This window comes from Cervus elaphus, chromosome 1 (genome assembly GCF_910594005.1).
Source record: "Cervus elaphus chromosome 1, mCerEla1.1, whole genome shotgun sequence".
Lineage (NCBI taxonomy): Eukaryota > Metazoa > Chordata > Mammalia > Artiodactyla > Cervidae > Cervus > Cervus elaphus.
The window spans coordinates 48,804,864-48,826,168 of NC_057815.1; the positions used below are offsets into that span (position 1 = coordinate 48,804,864).

Consider the following 21,305-nt stretch of genomic DNA (forward strand, 5'->3'; position numbering starts at 1 on the left):
TAGGGATAGAGCAAGCAGATGAATTGATGATATGAGAAAACACCACGTTCATTGTTAAAATATATTTTAAAGTATTAATTTTTACCTTTATCAGTAAATGAAAGATGACATTAATTTGAAATACTTGGAATAAGTGTGCAATCCATAGAATTAACTGTATCTCAAATGTACTTAAAAAAAATCCAGATTCCCTCTTTGAGAACAAGTCCTATCATTAGCAAATAGGGTAGCCAGAAGAATACTTAAGTAACAAATCAGCATTATGTTTGTGGAAGATGTATTGAAGTTCAGTATCTTTATCTTTCAAAATGTTGTTTTGTTCTAATCCACCTAGCTTTGTGAAAAATAGGCAGTGGGTTGTGTTGGATAACAGGTAGTTAAATTTGACTCGTTTCTCTCATCATATATCCATATTTTTGTGCCATCTGAAATCCCTTCTCTAAGACTTTTTAATAGCTTTCATTCCTTCCGGTTAAAACACATGTTCATTACATTAAGTTCCGTATTTATTAAGCAAAGTGCTTTTAAATATAGTGGGGAGGGAAAATAAGCAAACTAGGCCTCCTCCCAAGCTTACTCTAGTCTGTTTGGGTAGACATACAGGTTACAGATTCTGTGTTAAGATACTTTTGGTTATCATGGCAAAAAGCAATTTTAAACCGGCTTAAGCAAGGAGTGGGATTTATGGGCTCATATAGATGAAAGATTGGCCTTGGCATGGGTTGCATCCAGATATTTCATGTAACATGTAGAATTTATCTCATTTATCTTAGCTCTACTTTCTTCTGACTTGGATTCATTCTCAGGCAGTATCTCCTCAAGTGGTGGCAAAGATGGCCAAAACAGTGCCAGGCTTACATCCTGTCAGCTTAGCAACCTCAATGATAAGCTTCCTTTCCAAATAGTTCCAGAAATTCTGGCATTAAGTCTGGTTTGGCCATACTTGAATCTGCTGGAGTCGGGGTACCTTGGGGGGTGGGGTGGTTAGTGAGGATGGTCTGGCTTAGTTCAAAGTAGATAAAACAAAAGAAAGACAAGTAGTTTACAAAAAGGAACTTATAAATTCTGCTATCAGAAGGAAGGATGCTGAGCAGGCAAAAGCAGCATACAAAAGTAAAGATAAAAATTTTTAGTTGAGCTATAATAAGAAGATAAATTCTGATAGAAGGTGCTTAAGTAAAGCTTCAGACAGGAGACTATATTTTGAATTGGGCTCTGAAGGGCAAGTAGAATTTTTCTAAGGCAGAGTGAGTAAGAAAGGACTTTCTAGGTCACTCATTTGAGAAGTTTGGCAGTGAAAGGAGAAAAAACGAAAACTACTAGAGTCTAAAGGGAATGTTCAGATATTTTCTCCCTCAGTATGGAGAAAATCTGAACATTTTTATGGTAGAGGAGCAGAAGCAAGTAAAGGAGAAATTAACAATGCAAAGGAGTCAGTCGTTGGCACAGAAGGGAAATTCAGTAGGATCAAGGATAGAAGTGGAGGGGGCCTCCTTAGAAAGGAAAAGGGATTGTTTATTCTCTGAGGACATGTAAGGGATAGTAGTAGTGGTGACTACAGAGGTTAAAATAGAAATTTGTTATTAAATATGTATGGCTTCAGTTTTGTTTTCTAAAAGTAAGAAAAGGTTTACCAGTTATCTATTGCTATGTAACAGACCATTCCAAAATGATTTTGTGCATAAGCAATTTGACTTGAACTCAGGCTGGGTAGTTTCTTCTGCTGGCCCGGGGTCACTCACGTGGCTAGGGTCATCCCAGCTGTGGATGGATGGTCTGTGATGGTGGCTGCACTCCCACACTTGTTGGTTGATGCTGGCTGTTGCCTGGACCTCTCTTTGTGCCTTCTCATCCTCATGAGCACTCACATGGCAGTGGCTACACTCAGGGAGAGCTGAAGCAGTCAGTCTAGATGATAGACTCAGATATGAAAGACTTATGACGGACTTAGAACTGCCACAGTGTCACTTCTTTCACATTCTGTTGGTCAAAGCAAGTCACAAGGCCAACTTAGATCAAGTAGAGAAATAGACCCCACCTCTTTATGGGAGGAGTAACAAAGTTGCATTGCAAAACAGATGTGTATACTGGAATGGGAGAAATTTCTGCCTATCCCTCCCCCAACATTTTATTGTGAAAATTTTCAGTCATGAAACTAAGTTGAAAGAATTTCAAAGTGAATATCCACGTATCTACCACCTAGGTTCTACTATACCTGCTTTATTATATATTTATCCATCTATCATTCTTTTATCAATTTATCTTATTTTTGATGCATTTCAAAATAAATTGTAGATATTAGTTCTTTTCTCTAAGTATCTGCTGCATGTATTTAGCAAGTCAATGTTCAGTATTTTTCTTTTGATAAAAAACATTTACATACAATGAAGTGTACAGACGTTAAGTGTACATCACACCTAGTTTTGTAGCCTGCCAGAGAAGGGGAAAATTTGGGATAGCTTTTCAGTGAAATGACTCAAGTTCAACTGTAGTTGTATAGAAGAATTGCAAAAGGTATCTTTCTTGAATACCTTTCTTCATATCCTTATTGCTAATAATTTATTCATTTAACATACCTCAACACTTAGGATTTGCATTTGTGTTACATTCTTTGAATTCACTTTGGACGGCTCTCTACCTCCTTTCACTAAACATTTATAAGGATATAAACAGGCGCTCTCTTGCTTTATAGGTATTCAAACTACGTGTATCTCAAGTCAGGTTAGATTAACAGTGCGTACCTTCTCAGTCATGTCTGACTCTTTGCAACCCCTGGGACTGAGCCCGCCAGGTTCCTCTGTCCCTGGAATTTTCCAGGCAAGAATACTGGAATGAGTTGCCATTTCCTACTCCAGGGGATCTTCTCAACCCAAGGATTGAACCTGCGTCTCCTGCATTGGCAGGTGGATTCTTTACCACCGAGCTACCTTGAATACAACTGAGTGACTAAGCATTCATGCATGCAAGGAAAAGTTTTAATAAACTATTTTCTAGTTTATGAATAGCAGTTTGAGAAGGAGAAATTTTAGTATTGTAACTATTGATTTAACTTCAGATAATCAGAATAGAAGTGTGAACAGAACTATGTGGCAAATTCAGCCATAATTTAACCTTTGAGTGGAGTATTAGAGCTTCTTACAACCTTAACACTTGCCTTATTATTCTAATCTATGTTACCGTGTACATTTTTAAAATTTCTAGAATATTGTAAGTCCTTAGTTTTTCATATGATGATTTGATAAAATAATAGTTACTTGCTTTTATTTACTAGATATTGAATACTTTTATTGCTAATTGACTTTTGAGCCTTTTTACAAATAGCAAAAGATTGAAATCATTTTGACTTGCTATTTGCATTCCAGCAAACCCTGTCTGAACTCTTGAAAATATGTGACTAGTACTTAAGCCATTTCATGCCAAGTATCCTGCCAGAAATGCAACTGGTTAATGACACTCAGTGTGACAACTGAAGTGGAAGCTTGAGTTCATTTACTGTGTTAGCTTTCCTGATGGTCATGGAATGGGGTAAAGTCATGTATGTCTAAACATCTCTCTTAACAGTGTATGAGATGTTTTAAAAGTGTTCCTTAACCCAGATTTTCTCCATTTCATTTCATTTCATGGTATAAATGGCATGAAGTCCTAAATCACATGTGAAGGTGAAAGTCGCTCAGTCGTGTCCGACTCTTTGCAGCCCCATGTTCTATATAATCCATGGAATTCTCCAGGCTAGAATACTGGAGTGGGTAGCCGTTTCTTTCTCCAAGCGATCTTCCCAACCCAGGGATCGAACCCAGGTCTCCTGCCTTGCAGGAGGATTCTTTATCAGCTGAGCCACCAGGGAAGCCCTAAGTCATATGTGGTAGGTTACGAACTAAACAGATTTGTGGTTTTAAAAATCTAATTGAGTGTTCCATTTATTTTTATGTACAGGTCTTGCTATTTTGGAAACTACAAGAGAAAACTAGATTGGGGAGGTTTGGCTTTGTAAGTGGACATGGCTCAGATATCCAGCAACAATGGATTTAAGAAATGCTCATCTTCCCCTCCGGAATCAACAAGAACAAAAGATGTGGACAAAGAAGAAGCATTACAGATGGAAGCAGAGGCTTTAGCAAAACTGCAAAAGGACAGACAGGTGACTGATAATCAGAGAGGCTTTGAGTTGTCTAGCAGCAGTGGACAAAAAGCACAGGTTTATAATAAACAGGATTATGATCTCATGGTGTTTCCTGAATCAGATACCCAAAAAAGAGCAGTAGATATTGATGTAGAAAAGCTTACCCAAGCTGAACTTGAGAAACTATTGCTGGATGACAGTTTTGAGACTAGGAAAACACCTGTATTGCCAGTTACTCCAGTTGTGAACCCTTCATTATCAGCCCAACTCTATCTTAGACCTGCTATTCAGAGAGGACAGTGGCCACCTGGATTATCTGGACCTTCCAGTTATACTTTACCTTCTATTTATCAGTCAACTTACAGTACTAAACAGACTGCATTCCAAAATGGCTTCAACCCAAGAATGCCTACTTTTGCATCCACAGAACCTATATATTTAAGACTTCCAGGACAGTCTCCATATTTTTCATATCCTTTGACACCTGCCATACCCTTTCATCCACAAGGAAGCTTACCTATCTATCGCCCAGTTGTCAGTCCTGACATGGCAAAGCTGTTTGACAAAATAGCTAGCACATCAGAATTTTTAAAAAATGGAAAAGCAAGGACTGATTTGGAGATAACAAATTCAAAAGCTACAATCAGCAATCTGCAGGTATCTCCAAAGTCTGAAGATATCAGTAAATTTGATTGGTTAGACTTGGACCCTCTAAGTAAGCCTAAGGTGGACAATGTAGAGGTAGAGGACCATGAAGAAGACAAAAATGTACCAGATTTGCTAGCAGACGATCCTTGGGATGCTGTTCTACTTGAGGAGAGATCACCAGCAAGTAGTTACCTTGACAGAAAGGTGAATGGAAAATCTCTTTCTGGAGCAACAGTGACAAGAAGCCAGTCTTTAAATATTCGAACAACTCAGCCTACAAAAGTCCAGAGCCAAATATCTCAGGTATAGCCTTTTCTTATGAACTTCTCAAACTTAGTATAACACAGAATTCATGTTTGTGTACATAACTTACTAGGTAAAGGAAATATTTTTTTATTTTGAGTTTTGTTTTCTTTATTCTTAAGTACACTGTGCATCTTAAATTGTATGGTAAAGAATTAAATGTGTTTAGGCCAATTGAAAAATTAATTGCTATTAATATCTTTTTCTAGGGTTGTGAGTTTTAAAAACCTAAGGATCTGGCTGTCACTTATAGGCGTTTAGGATAATTTTTATATGTCTCTCCCTCTCCATTCATTATATGTGGTCCTACTTTCTTTGCCTTATCACCTTTATTTTTCAGAGTAGATGAGGAATTTTGGTTTTTAACTCCATTATAGAAATTGTAATGTATATTGTTTTATTGTTTTTAACCATGAAGGAATAGAAGAACAGGAGGAAGGGAGGTGAAAAAGGAAGAAAGGAAGGGAGGCCTCAGAGAGATGGGAGAAAAGCCATTTAAAGGACTCTCTTTAAACACTTATATTGATGCAAGTAAAGAATAGGACTGTAATCTATATAGTATATTTGCTGAGTTCATATAGTCTTACTGTCTGGAAGAATTAGATAATGGTGCATGGAGCAGAATGTCTTCTCTTAGAAGAGGGGGCAGTAAGGTTTAGACTTTTCCTTTCCATATATAGTATACCACTGAAGATTTTTATTTTGCTCTTATATCATCTGTGGATTCTAGGAATGTTTAAGCTTCATTCTCACATTAATGTGAATCATATCATTCAGTTAATTAGATCAGCATTTAACTACTCTTTAGGCAGTGAGTATCAACTAGTATTTAGGGAAGGAGAAGCACATTTTGCATGATTTGGATGGGTGTATGTTGAATTGTTGATTTTTAAAAGCCATTTTAGATGTCTAGGGAGAAAACAGCAGATATTAAGAAGATTTAAGAAAACAGGATGAGGATGTCTTTGGATAACATCAGAATCGAGAAAAATCTTAACCAGTGCAGTGTTTTCCAAATACATTTTGACTGCAGCTCACACTGAGAAATACATGTTTTTAAGTTCTCTTCAGCTTTTCAATACTGTTTGCACATTTAGTAACATAATTTCTTAACACCTTTCAATTTAAAAGTCATGGGTTAATTTAACATTTTAAATTGGAGTCATAAGTATAATATCAGATTATTTTCTCTTAATATTCTGTGTTGTCTTGTCTTGGTTTTTGTTTTTACAGAGCATCTGTTATTTCCTAAAATGTCTGTAAGGAGAAGGGGAGACTAAGCCAAATCAAAAAATGTGGGGAAGGGAGCTTATACCTAGAAGTGGAATTGCTGGCTAATTTATGTTTAGCTTTTTAAGGACCAGTGATCTGTTTTCCACAGTGGCTGCATCATCCCCTTTCCCACCCCCACAGTATAATGAGAGTTCTAGTTTCTTTACATCCTTGTCAACACTTGTTATTTTCCATTTTTTGGGTTATAACTTTCCTAATGGATGGGAAGTGGGAAGTGGTATCTTATTGTAGTTCTGATTTGGGTTTGCCTGATGACTAGTGATGTTGAGTATCTTTTCATATGCTTATTTGTAATTTCTTCATCTTTTTTGAAGAAATGTATGTTTAAATCATTTGTCCATTTTAAGAATCGGGTTGTTCATAGCAGCTTTATTCAGAAGAGCCAGAAAGTGAGACAACCCAAATGTCCATCAGCTGATGAATGGGCAAGCAAAAATGTGTCCATACAGTGGAATATTATTCACCCATACAAAGAGAACAGCATAGATGAACCTTGAAAACATTGTAAATGAAAGAAGCCAGACACAAAAAAAACATGTAGATTCCAGATATGATATGTCCAGAAAACACAAATCCATAGAGGAAGAAAGCAAGTTAGTATTTGCTGAGGGATTGAGGGAAAGAGGAAATGAGGAATGATTGCCTAATGGGTACAGGGATTTGGGGGGCAAGTGATGAAAATGTTCTGAAATTAGAACATTTCCATGTTCTTGCCGTAACAGTGATGGTTCACACTTCATTATGAATGTATTGAGAGCCAACAAAGTGTACATTTTTAATTGGCTAATATGGAAGATTTTATGTTCTATGAATTTTTACCTCAGGTTTTTTTTTTTTTTTTAAAAGAAAGACACTGGTCCCCCGATCCTCCTGTTGTGCTTAGGCCAAGTTCCTGCTTGATTCATATTTGGGTCAGTGTTCCAGTAGAGAGATCCCTCTCCCAACTGTGGATCTCGTTTTTATGGACTTAACCATGATAGCATGTGTTTGACACCATGTAGTCTGGATTAGGAATATCAGGAAAGGGTAGCTGCCTAGAACCTGGAGATCTCATGACCTGTGGAAAGTTGCAGTCTCTGCTGTCAGGGATAGAGTCGCTTCTGGTCCTCTGTGGAGCTGAGTTTAGACTCAGGCCTCCCATTGGTGGAAGACAGAGCCCCTGATAGTCCAGGAAACCCAGAGTGAGCATCCAGGTCACTTTCAAATAATCTTCCTGCTTCTTGCATCACACTTCATATGTATGTGTTTGCACCTCTACAGTATATGCATTGTAGTCACAATATCCTGATTATCCTGAATTTAATAAAATATTTGTAAATGACTTTGGTTTACTTCTTTTTTACAATCACTGAGACAGTAGAGACTTTCGTAGAATCCTGTGAGATCAAAGCGACCCATGCCTATTTCACTCTTGAGGAAACTGAAATGTAAAGAAGTTAAGTAATTATTAATTTTTTCATGTAATAACAGTATTGTAATTAGTTAAATGAACTCATTTTAGAGATGTGTAAGATGATAACCATAGTCATCTAGTCTAACCAACTTCATTTCATGGATCCAGAAACTTAGATCCAGAGAATGACTTATCTCCAATTAATGTCAGTATTTTCTTTTTCAGTTTCTTTGTACTCAAAACCGGTAGCATAGATTGACAATGCTTTTGCTGCAAAGCACAGCTTCCTTTCGCTGTTGCCCTCTATGGTTTAGACTGGTCATTTCTGGTTCAACTGACGTTTTCTCCACCCTTTGTTTGGTGGGGGTAGGGCTGTGATACTCATTTATGTTCCTTTCATTCTCTCTCTGCATACATCTTTTCCTACTCATTTTTAATATTTGTCACAGTATCATCTTGATATTTCCCAATTTGGGGTGCTTTCAGAAATCATCTTGCAGGACTGATGAGGACAGGTAGTTTTCTAAAGATAGGATTCCCCCAGCAAGACCTGTGAATTCAGATCACATGGGAGTGCAGAGAATTACTAGTTACTCAGACTCTAGGAATTAACTAGGTTTCTGGGCAAGTTTTAGCAGAAATGTATTCTTAGATTTTCTTTAAAGTATAGGGGAAAGGATCAGGGAGTAAGCAGATTGGTTGCGAGAGGCATGAGTCAAAGCCAAGTAAGCAAAAATACCATGACTTGATCAGCTGATCAATCAGAGATGGGAGCTAGATTATTACAGTGTACGGCAGAACTTTACTGAATGACACAGTGTCTGAATTGAGGTGGCTTAGGCTTCTTAAAGGAGTCTAACTGTGGCGTGGTGAGGTGTTATATAGTTGTTGATCATTCTGTTATATTCTACTCTGTTAATACTTAACGTTTGACCACCACATTCTAAGAGGGACCAGTGAGAGTGTGTCTTGAAAAGAAAAAGTTATAGTGTTCAGGATCTAGAAGCTGTGCTATTTAAGGAACTGTTGAAAAGATTGGGCATATTTTGTCTGAAGAAGAGGATATTAATTAGAGATAATTCACACTCTGAATTTGAGTTTCTTCATCTATGATATAAACCTGGTTGGACAGATGATTTCTGAGATCCTTTCAGGAATAATATTTCAAGTTTAGAAAGTTGCCATGTAAAAGGAAGTTGAAACTTTTTTCTTTTAAAGTTTTACATTTTGGACATATGTTCTCAAAACAGTTCAGGAAATAGACTACCTGAAAATCATGGTATTGTAAAAAAGATAAAGTAGTTATGTACTAAATTTTCCAATTTATTGTGTTGCATTGTACAAATTAAATAGCTCTTTGTGCTAGATTTTAATAGATAAGTGGTAGCAGGTGCTGAAAGTTAAAATACCTTTTATAGAAAGCTTAAAATTATGCAAATCCTATTTGTTTATATTTTTTTCTGTGAATTGAGAAATTCAGTTTAGTTTAGTTTTAAAATTCATTGTTCCAAAAAGTGAAACAAGGACCAATGGGGAAGAAAACTCAAGGAGGCAGGTTATATAGTTAAATATCAATAACAAAATTTATAAATAGCTATTTGGTAATGGTTGCTCTCAGGGGGTCAGTGTATAATTATTGGAGGTCTTCAATCAGAGGTTTAGTGTGAATTTGTTACAAATGCTATAAAAGGGATTTTTTTAACTCTTAAGATTTCATCATTTGTTTGTGTACATGAAGATTAAGTTTGGTTTAATTTAGGCCAAAAGGATAAACAGAATACTAATAGTAAGCTGACTTTGGAAGTCTGTGGCACAAACATTGGCATGGAACTTTTAATTTTCACACACCATTCATTTCTATTCAATAAAAATAAACTTTTCCCTGAGATTCATGTTTTTTTACTGTGAAATAAGATTGCAGTGCCTATTCTTTATAATTACTTTATGTACGTAAGTATTCATTTCCTGTAAGAATTTTATGCTTTGTGGTAAAAACTCTGAACGGTGTTTTTCTTCTCACTCAGCAGTCTTACTTCCTATTTCCTTCTAGTATCTTTTGTTCATAATAATCTAAATACTTTAGTTCAAATTTTTGTTTCCCAAAGGAAAAGACATAGTACTTAAAACTGTCTTCTGGCAATTTAAATTGAAATCACATTTTTAGTTAACAGCTGTAAATTTAACTACTTGTAGATTTCAAAGATTTTAGTAATGAATCAAATTATTTTCATAGAAATGGTTTTGCAAAGTTCTGTGGCTATTGATTCTAAAAACTGATTATATTAACATTATAAACATTTATATCCTAATTAGCACAATGTCTAACAGTAATTGAAGACAAAGTAAAGTTGAATAAAATGTGGTTTTCCATTGTCTAGTTGTATGTAATACAGTATTTGAATAGATTACTGAAGTCTATAAACTTTTAAAAGAATTCAATTAAGGAAATAACCGACTTTGTTCTGAATAGCAACTGATACGTTTATATTTAATGCTTAAAATACATTTATTGAAAACTTGGTGTTCCATCTAATTTCTGGGGTAAGATGGCATGAATCTGGAACTTGTTTAGATGTAAAGCTTTCGCTTATTCTTATAACTACTTTATAAAGTATGCACTGGTAAGTTTTCGTGAATTATACCTTTTCCATTACCTTTTAAGAAAACTGAATTATAGTTGATCTATAACACTGTTAAGTCCAGGTACACAGTATAGCATAGTGATTTGGTATTTCTATACATTACAAAATGATCACCATGATAAGCCTAGTTACCGTCTGTCACTAAATAAAGTTATTACAATATTATCGACAGTATTCCTAATGCTGTACATTCATCGCCATGACTCATTTAGTAACTAGAAGCTTGTACCTCTTAATTTCCTTCACCTGTTTCACTCCCTCAACCCCTGTCTATTCTTTATATATATGAATCTGTCTCTGTTTTATTGTATTCATTTGTTCATATGTTTTTATATTTCACATATAAGTGAAATTATATGGTATTTTTCTGACTTGTTTCACTTAGTATAATACCTTTTAGATCCACCCATATTGTCCCAAATGGCAAGATATATTTTATGATTGAGTAACAGTTCATTGCATGTGTATCCTGTGTCGTCTTTATCCATTCATCTGTTAGTGGACATTTAAGTTGCTTCCATATCTTGGCTGTTGTAAATAATGCTGAAATGAACATAGGGGTGTATATATCTTATCAAATTACTGTTTTAGGTTTTCTTCAGAAAAATACTCCAAAGTGGAATTGCTGAGTCATACAGTAATTCTATTTTTAATTTTTTGAGGAACCTCTCTGGTGGCTCAGACTGTAAAGAGTCTGCCTGCAGCGCGGGAGACCCAGGTTTGATCCCTGTTTTGGGACGATCCCCTGGAGAAGGAAACAGCAACCCACTCTAGTATTCTTGCCTGGAAAGTCCCATGGATGGAGGAGTCTGGCAGGCTCCGTCCAGTCCATGGAGTTGCAAAGAGTTGGACATGACTGAGTGACTTTACTTTCCATATTGTTTTCCATAGTGACTACCAATTTACATTCCTACCAATAGTTCAATAGAGTGCCCTTTTCTCCACATCATCACCAACACTTGTTATTTGTTATTTTTTGACAATAGCCATTCTTACAGGTATGAGATGATACCTCATTGTGGCTTTGATTTGCATTTCCCAGTGATTAGTGACGCTGAGCATCTTTTCATGTGTCTATTGGCCACTGTATATCGTCTTTCAGAAAATGCTCATTTTAAAAATCAAGTTGTTTGTTTTTTGATAGAGTTGTATGAGTTCTTTGTATATTTTGAGTATTAGCCCCTTATTGGATATATCATTTACAAATATCTTCTCCCATTCAGTAGACCACCTGTTTGTTTTGTTGATGTTTCCTTTGCTATACAAAAAATTTTAGTTTTATGTAGTCCCATTTATTTATTTTTGTTTTTGTTTTCCTTGCCTAAGGAGACATATTAAAAAAAAAATTGCTAAGATTAATGTCAAAGAGCATACTGCCTGTTTTCTTCCTGGAATTTTATGGTTTCAGGTCTTACATTTAAGTCTTTAATTCATTTTGAATTTGTTTTTCTATATGGTTTGAGAAAGCCCAGTTTGATCCTTTTTTTCCTGTAGCTGTTCCAGTTTTCTCAGCACAGTTTATTGAAGAGTCTATCTTTTCCCTATTGTATGTTCTTGCCTCCTTTGTCATAGATTAATTCACTGTGTGAGTGTGGGTTTATTTCTGGGCTGTCTTTTCTGGTCCATTAATTGGTGTGTCCGTCTTTGTGCTAGTACCATACTGTTTTGATTACTGTAGCTTTGTTGGGTCGTTTGAAAGCAGGGAGCATGATACCTCCAGCTTTGTTCTTTTTTCTCAAAATTGTTCTGATTATTGCAGGGTTTTTTTGTTTTTTTTTTGCTTGATACCAGCTGAAGCAGCCTCTTTATTACTTTTATGTACAGTACAGAAAACTCAATAGTGTACACTCAGCCCAGCTTGGTGGCCAGTTCTTTGGCCTTAGCCTTTTCCAGCTTGGCGATGCGAGCCACTGACTTCGGCCCCAGGACATTGCCTCCCCAGTGACGACGGATCTCATCGTATCTGTCGTTGTAATTGGTTCTGATGGCTTCCACCAGCTTAGCCAGAGCACTCTTGTCCTCCGAGGTGACTTGTGTGAAGGCCACGGTGGTGCATGTCTTCCTGTGGACCAGGCGCCCCAGCCGGGCCTTGCCCTTGATGATGCAGTAGGGAACCCCCATCTTGCGGCACAGGGCAGGCAGGAAGACCACGAGCTCGATGGGATCCACATCGTGAGCGATCACCACCAGCTGAGCCTTCTTGTTCTCCACCAGGGTGGTGACAGTGTTGACCCCTGCTCTAAGGACAGGTGGCCTCTTGGTGGGGACGTCGCCTTTGCCAGCGGCTTTCTTCTCAGCGCGGGCCAGCAGCCTCTGCTTCTTCTCCTGCTTTGTCTCTGGTCTGTACTTGTGGGCCAGCTTAAGCAGTTGAGTAGCTGTTTGTCGGTCCAAGGCCTGGGTGAATTGGTTAATTGCAGGAGGCACCTTCAGCCGCTTATAGAGAATAGCCCTTTGCCGCTGCAGCCGGATGTAGCGGGGCCATTTGACAAAGCGGGTGAGGTCCCTCTTGGGTTGGATGTCCTGTCCAATGCCAAAATTCTTGGGCCTCTTCTCGAACAGGGGGTTGACCACCTTCTTGGCCTCCTGCTTCTTCACCACGGCCGGGGCCGGGGCTACCTTCTTCCCCTTGGCCTTCTTTCCCTTCGGCATCTTGAAGGGCTGGCGTAGAGCTATTGCAGGGTTTTTTGTGTTTCCATACACATTTTAGAATTGTTTGTTTTAGTTCTGTGAAGAATGCCATTGTTTGTGGGTTGGTTTTTTTTTTTTTTTTTTTTTTTGCTGCATGGCATATGGGATCTTAGTTCCCCAACCAGGGATTGAACCCATGCTCCCTGCAGTGGTAGTGTGGAGTCTTAACCACAGGAGAAGTCTGACCATTGGTATTTTGGTAAGGATTGTGTTGAATCTATAGATTGCTTTGGGTAATATTGTCATTTTAATGATATTAATTCTTTAGTCCGTGAGCACAGTATATCTTTCCATTTGTGTTGTCTTCACTTTCTTTCATCAGTGTCTTATAGTTTTCCAAATACAGGTCTTATACCTGTATCAGTTAAATTTGTTCCTAGGTATTTTGTTATTTTGATGCAGTTGTAAATGGAATTGTTTTCTTAATTTCTCATTGTGTTAGTTTTTGTGTATAGAAATACAACAGACTTCTATATATTAATTTTATATCCTGCAAAATTCATTTGTATCCTACTTAAATCATTTATTAGTTCCAATAGTATTTTGGTGACATCTTTAAGAATTTTTCATATCATGTCATCTGCAAACAGTGACAGTTTTACTTCTTCCTTTCCAAATTGGATTCCTTTTCTTTTTCTTGTCTGATTGCTGTGGCTAGGACTTCCAGTTACTTGGTTTTTTTTCTTTTTCTTTTTTTTATATAGTGAGGTCAAGGTTATTCTTAGTATCACTTGTTCACCTCAGATTTATTTGCCTCTTCCTCCTGGTTTGGAGGGAAGAGATAGAGATTCCTTCTCTTTTCCCAAATGTAATGCTTATACCTCTTTTCTTGTTATTGTCTCCCCAAAGTATTTTTCTACCATTATTCTTTAAAGAGGAATTTGTACTTACTGTTTTTCCAGTTCCTTACCATCCTCTCTTGTTCCTATCATATTGCAGAAAGCTGTTTCTAGGAGTATGAATACTAATTTTCAATATAGTGACCATACTTACTGTCCAGCCTTGTTGCCTCATTTGCAACTCTGTACCATATTCTTTTCTTGAAACTTCTTCCATTGCCCTGGTTAAATCTACTTACTAGTTTTCTTCCTATAATCTTTGACTTCCTTTACTTGTCTAGCTTCAAAACATTGGTATTCCCCCAAGGTTTTGTTCTTGGCTGTCTTTAATATATCTTATTTGTTCTCTTTTAGTCAGTACTTTATTCTTGAGGCTCTGAGATAGATACAGAGTTTGAAAGCTACTAGTCCAGACCACTTGGCAGCCTTTATAATCACAAGAGCTAATTTCTTATAATAAATTTCTCTTTCTCCATTCTTATATGCATGAAGAGATGTCCCATCTTGAGGCCTAGTAAGTGCAATCGCTTATGTATCCCTCAGCCTCCTAAAGAAACTCTCCTATTGGTGGAACTTGTACCCAAAATCCTTTGGTTTACCTTGGTGATTCTGATGGTTGTTGACAGCAATTAGTAGAGAGAAACTTCCTTGTAGAAAATTGCAGAAATTGAATGATCCTCAATTCAATATCTTTAACTCTGGAATAGAAATTTGTTAATAGAATATTTCTAGATGATGACCAAACATCTATATGGATTTCCAAACCCAAAATATTTACTAGATAACTCAGTATCTTCCCCCACAAACCTTCCTTTGTTTCATACATTGGGTAATGACAATAGCAATTTTTCTTACTATCGTTTGCCTCGTTCATTCATAGAAAAACATTTGAGGACAAAATATGTGGGTTGCAAATAATGACCATTCTTAGATCTCATCCTTAAAGAACTTGGGTTAGAAGGGGAGACAAGATGTGTGTATATAAGTGGAGTATGAAAGCCTTGAATGCTGCATAAAAGTTTGTGCAAGATCATTGAAGAAAAGAGATGATTTGATGCTTAAGTTGTTTGGAGTTTGAGGAAGGGATTGGGAGCAAGAGTTGAGGGAGTAGGTGTGAAATTGAAAAAAAAAAATTTTGATTCCAGAAAGAGTGGAGAAAAACAAGAAAATGATGACGTTAATGTACAGATGAAATCATTGGGATCCCAGCTGTTTTTTACTTTGTGGACAGAAAATTGAGTTAACTTTCCAGATTCTATTACTACCTTAATGTATGACTAGATAATTGATTATTATAATCTGTTTTTGCCACTGTCAATTGAAACTCGTAACGTGCTTGAAGGAAGGAACTAATACATGAAAGGCACTGTAAAAAATATTTTTTGATTAAAAAAAAAGCATCTAGGAATGCCATTAAGGAAATTCAAAATCTGTTAATAGGTGGAACATAAAAAACAGAGATAAGATAGTTATAGGTCAACAAAAATACAGGGTTTTTTTTCTTTTTAACAGCATTGCTTGTACAAAGGTCTCAATGCTGTCTTTCTCTCATTTTTAAAAAAAAATATTTATTTATTTATTTGGCTGTGCTGGGTCTTACATGCGGCACTCGGGATCTCTAGTTGCAGCATATGGGATCTAGCTCCCCGACCAGGCTCCCTGCATTGGGAACATAGAGTCTTAGCCACTGGGAAGTCCCTCTCTCATGTTTTAGAGGTTTTTTTTTTTTTTTTTAGGAGACTTTGTTGTGAGGTGATTAAGCTAGTTTGTGAGGTGATTAAGCTAGGTAGTGATTAATCTAGGTTGCCTAGGTTGAAATACTAACATTTTTTTAGTCCTGTGACCTTGTTGCCTCTTTAACTTCTCTGTGCCTCATTTTTTAACATGTAAAGTGGGGATAATAGTCATGTTACACATCGACTAGAACTTTGTGAAAAATAAATAATACATACATACGTACACAAATGACTAAATTTCTCACAGCAGAACCTGGCATGTGAGAAATGCTCAGTAATTGCTAGATTTTTGTGTGTGTGGCATCTCACTGTAATTTAGGTATTATAATAATCATAAGACTTATTTTATAGAATACATTAATTATGAAAATTACTATTTTAGGAAATAATTGAAGGAACTACAATCCATTCAATTATAATTTTTCAGTGTTTTATGATCACTGGCAAATTCACTGATTATATGAAAGTGACTTTTAACTTGTTTTTAGTGGGAACAAAACATTTAACAAATTAAACCAATAGTTGAGTGCCTTCTGAATTGGATATAAAGTTTTACAAAAATATGAAATTCAAATTAAGTTTGATTCTTGTATTCAAGGAACTTTCATATTAGGACAAATATAAAACAGGATGTAATAATATGGTATTTGGTTCAGACTAAGTACTTAGAAATGTTAGGAAGGAAGAAATGCTCCATACTAAATTTTCATAAAAGACAGTGTAGATGAAGTGGCATTCCATTGGGCCTTAAAAATTAATGGATCTTAGACTTGTGCTGTGAGGGAAAGTTAGGAGGAAGCTTTGAAGACAAACAGCAAGGATTCAGAGGCAAGATAGTTCAGTTTGTACTTTATAGGAACAGGATATGATTCAGGTTCACTTGGACATAATATTCATTTGGGAAGTTCTGGGAAATAAAACTGGATTAGATTGTGGCAGACTTGGAATGGCAAACCAGAGGCTTTGTTTAGAAATGCATTTTTCTAACCTGCAGAAAATATTTATATATTTGTTCTCTAATCTTGCTTGTTATTGTCATCTCTTACATCTAAGAAGGATAATATTTTGAATGCTAGAAAGGAAATTAAGTCTCTGTATAACAAAAAAAGACAATTTTCTTTAAAACAACAAACATTTATTTATTTTTGGCTGTGCTGGGTCTTCGGTGCAGTGTGGGCTTTCCTCTAATTGTAGGGAGTGGGGGCTACCCTCTAGATGCAGTGCACAGACTTCTCATTGCAGTGGCTTCTCTTGTGGAGCATGGGCTCTAGGGCGCGCGGACTTCAGTAATTGCGGCTCCTGGGCTCTTGAGCACAGGCTCAATAGTTGTGGTGCGTGGGCTTAGTTGCTCTCAGGCATGTGGGATCTTCCTGGACCAGGGATCAAGGCGGATTCTTTACCACTGAGCCACCAGGGAAGCCCGACATTTTCTAATTCTAATAAAACTTCTGTGTTTAAACCATATTGTTCCTCGGTAATAGAGTATTAGAAGTCTAGAAATATAAAAATCTATTCTTAGAATAGTACGGTCTATTTGCTATAGTACTTTCTTTTGTAACACAAATTAACTTCTGTAACTGGTACCTATGGAATTGATGTCAGTATAATGGGAAAGTAGCATTTGTTTTAAAATCATCTTTCCCAGCATATTAATACTTCAAAGCAGTCAAGAACAAACTCTCCTAGTTAAAGGGAAAGCCTTAGTAATTCAAGAAAATACTAGAAAAACACTGAAAGTTCCACAGAAGTAAAAATGGTGGCTTCAAGAACAGTTCCAATTCCACAGGGTCAAGCATTCTGGTGAAGCAGTGAGTGTAGACAGAGAAGCTATAAAGACATTCGTTTTTTGCATGAAGAAGTCTGTATCCTGGATTGTATTTTTAACTTCATTGAAATTCTGCTCTTCAGAATGCATATAACAAATTAGGAAGCAGGAGCTCCAGGATTTAAAGAGGCTTCAAAGAATAGAAGATCATAATTCTAGGTGCAAATTTAAGTAGAGATTTAATTGTTCTAGTATTTTTGTAAGGACTTCTCATTGTTTTAGTTAGGACTTTGATTACACTGATTTTGAGTAGTCTGCCTTTATTTTTATCCATGAACTCTGTTATTTGTAGTAGCAACTTTTCTAGAACTCCAGGCTGGTCACTTCACCATGTATATATCATTTTACAGCAGAAAAGGCTCTGCCATGTTTTAAAAGCAGTAAATTAATAACGGAATTGTTGCCCTGAATTTTCTTACCCAACAAAGCCTTATGTGCTATGGTTATTGAAATCCACCACAACTCTTGAAATTTATACATGGTGTTCTCCTTCACTCAATTTCAAATTGAGAACATTCCCATTCTAATTTTAAGGGAAATTTACATTTGAAATTTGTGCTAAATCAAGTATTTTTATGTAGTGAGTCAAAACACCTCTAAATGGACTCTGCTGTTTGACTATGCTTGGGTAGTGAATTTTTGTCCTTAAATGTTTTTGATCAGAAATTTGATTACAGAAATTTTGGTCAGACATAAACTTAACTTTTGAAAGATTGTCAGGATGTTTGTACAAGTTTATTAACATAGAAAATGCCCACTCACTCCTAAAACTCATTCTTTATTAGAGGAGTCCCGGTTTCAAATGGGCTTGTTCTCTTCCTTTTCATAAGACAGAGTGTAGTCCTTTAATTTCATTTAGCTGTTAACTTTCTGAAGTATTCATTTCTGAAAGACTTTGATGGAAGTGTATTTAGCATTACATTCTTACTGACCAATACTAAATACAGCCTATTTCTACTTTTGAATAAGTAAAACCAATGAACTTTAAAAATAAGGCTTAGTTGGCATTGCTTTTATAGGGATAGAAATCCATACTTTAAAATCCTGTTATTGATATGATTTATTTAACCTCCATATTTTTGTACATATTTTCATAAAAATGTGTTTGTGCTATATTGCTATTTAGCATTTTGGGAATCTTTTATTTTAAAATAAAACCTTTTTTTTTTTTTCATTACAGAAAGACCCAAATGGGACCAGTAGTTTGCCACCTGAAAGTTCTCTTCTGCAAGAAATTGAAGTACAGAATGAGGAAGTAGCAGCTTTTTGTCAATCCATTACAAAGTAAGACATTTTTCTTTATAAATTAAAGGTTATTCTTATTAAATAATTTTTTAAAATTTAACTTTAAAACCAGCTTAGTGCTAATGATTATAAAATTTTTAAATATTTTCTCTCTGTCGCTAAAACATCAAGACAGTTAATTGGTACGTTAACACAAACTACACTTGAACCTTAAGTTTCTGAGTATTTAGGAGGAAAAATTAAGGTCAGTCAGTAGACTTCTGATACTGTATTACTGAGGGAAAATATGCCTTAAATATAGAAGTTTTTTTAGAATTAGAAAATACCTTTTTTTGTTGTTGTTACAAGGAGATTTAACTTTGCTGTAAATTTTCTAGCATTCAAAATACTGTCCTATTTAGATGTAAAAGATGCTATAACAAGCAAGATTAGAGAAGCAAACATATTTTCTGAAGGTTAGAAAATTGCCTTTCTGAAGTTTAACCTGAAATGTGTCCAGTGTTCTTAGTGTATGAAGAAACTGAGGCTTGAAGTTACCTACTGAAGTTCACGTTACTCAGCTAGTCCGTAACAGCCAGGTCTCCATCACCTCTGGTTCAGTGTGTTTTCTTTCCATTATATCACTATATTAGTCAGCACTTCTGTCATGAGGGCAAGAAACCCATCTTAAACTAGCATAAATCAAGAACGGTTATGTATTGATTCACAAGCCCATATAGTAGAAAGTGGGAGGATGGGGCAGCGCTCAGTGACAGCAAGATCCAGGAATTCACACACTGTAGTTGATGCCTCCTCTCTTTGGACTTTTCTTCCTCCCTTTTCTCCCCCTGCCCTTTCACCATGCTTGTTTACTTCTATTACAGATGGGGTTTTGAAGCCACTGATAGCTTAGACTTGATATTCTAATGGTCTTGCTGGCAGAAAGGAAAGAATCCTTTCAGCCAGCACCAGATAGAAAAATCCCACGGAAGGAAAGAGTGGACAGCAAACATTGTAGCCAACAGGGTTGGGATCTGTTATCAAAAGAAGGAAAAGTAGATCACTACTGGGAGATTTATTCTTTAAAAAAAAATTTTTTTTGTATTGGAGTATAGCCAGTTAACAATGTTGTGATAGTTTCAAATGAACAGCAAAGGGACTCTGCCATATATATACATTCTCCCCCAAACTCCCCTTCCATCCAGGTTGCCACATAACATTGAGCAGAGTTCCATTGAGCAGTAGGTCCTTGTTGGTTATCCATTTAAAATATAGCACTGTGTACATGTCCATCCCACAGTCTGTCCCTTCCTCTCAACCTTCCCTTCTGGCAACTATAAGCTTGTTCTCAGTCTATAAGTCTGTTTCTGTTTTGTACGTAAGTTCATTTGTATTGTTTCTTTTTAGATTCCACATATAAGGGATGTCATATATTTTTCCTTTAACTTACTTCACTCAGTATGATGCTCTCTAGGTCCATCCATGTTGCTGCAGATGGCATTATTTCATTCTTATTAATGGCTGAGTAATATTCCATTATATATGTGTACCATATCGTCTTTAGCCATTCCTCTGATGGACATTTAGGTTGCTTCTGAGTGATTTATTTTGAATCCAGTATTTTCCCAGTGTGGTTTAAGCAAAGCAGAGTTTGGAGTTCCTAGATAATTTTTGAGTGTATTCATCATTTTTGTTATAAGGAACTTATTAAACTAGACTTTCTAGACTTATTGGTAATGTTTGATTACAGTTCTATCTTTCCTATGTATCACTTCCTAACCAGCATTCTTTTTTCTTCAGAATACTTTAAGGGAGAAAGAAGAATATCAGTAGAGTCACTGTTTCTTTCCTGTGCAAAGGTTACTCTTACTGGATTTTTTTTTTTTTTTTTAATTTTTATTTATTTTTTAGCCACACTGGGTCTTCTCACTCTTCCTCTGGGCTTTCTCTAGTTGCAGGAAGCAGGGGCTACTCTCTAGGTGAGGGACGTGGGCTTCTCACTGCGGTGGCTCCTCTGGTTGTGGAGCACAGTCCCTTGAGTGCATGAGCTTAGCTGCCCCTCAGCATATGGGATCTTCCCCGGCTGGGGATAGAACCCATGTCCCCTGCATTGGCAGGTGGATTCTCAACCAGTGGACTTCCAGGGAAGCCCTTAACTGGATTTTTAAAACTCACATTTTTCAGTAGACATTTAAAATAGACATTCAGGTGACTTAGAATTCAAATTGCATGTATCAGAAATTACCTATGCCTTTATGCCACATATACATACCATTATGTGTGTGTGGTTAAGAATTTGGAAATAATCTTTTAATGGTTTGAAATTAATCTGAAATGTTCATCCAGTTCCTTTAATTTTCTCTCCACACAAGCCCTATTAGACTGTGTTGAGTGGCTATTGCATTTAAGTTTTGCATGTTGAGAAATTAGGCTTTTTGTGATCTACCTGTTTTTTCTGCATTTGAATCTTATTGTTATTTACATAAACTCTGCCACTAAGCTAAGATGATCTTTTTTATTTACATGCATATGCACACACACAAACACAAATGGCTTATGAATATTAAAACCTCAGATGAATTAGAGAGAATATT

At 36.3% G+C, this 21,305-nt stretch overlaps 2 protein-coding genes across 2 annotated transcripts in view; one reads left to right on the forward strand and one right to left on the reverse strand.

Moving 5' to 3' along the window:
- The window catches only part of PIK3C2A (phosphatidylinositol-4-phosphate 3-kinase catalytic subunit type 2 alpha), a 105,179-nt gene that overhangs the window by 27,498 nt on the left and 56,376 nt on the right, over window positions 1–21,305 (forward strand). The window contains exons 2-3 of the mRNA XM_043901933.1: window positions 3,934–5,071; window positions 18,668–18,771. Coding sequence (XP_043757868.1) covers window positions 3,998–5,071; window positions 18,668–18,771 — 1,178 coding nt within the window. The 5' untranslated portion in view covers window positions 3,934–3,997. The remainder of the gene's footprint in view (window positions 1–3,933; window positions 5,072–18,667; window positions 18,772–21,305) is intronic.
- On the reverse strand, window positions 12,187–13,063 carry LOC122693938 (60S ribosomal protein L7a-like). The gene has a single exon (XM_043901945.1). The coding sequence runs from the start codon at window positions 13,046–13,048 to the stop codon at window positions 12,248–12,250; it is 801 nt and encodes a 266-aa protein (XP_043757880.1). The 5' UTR covers window positions 13,049–13,063; the 3' UTR covers window positions 12,187–12,247.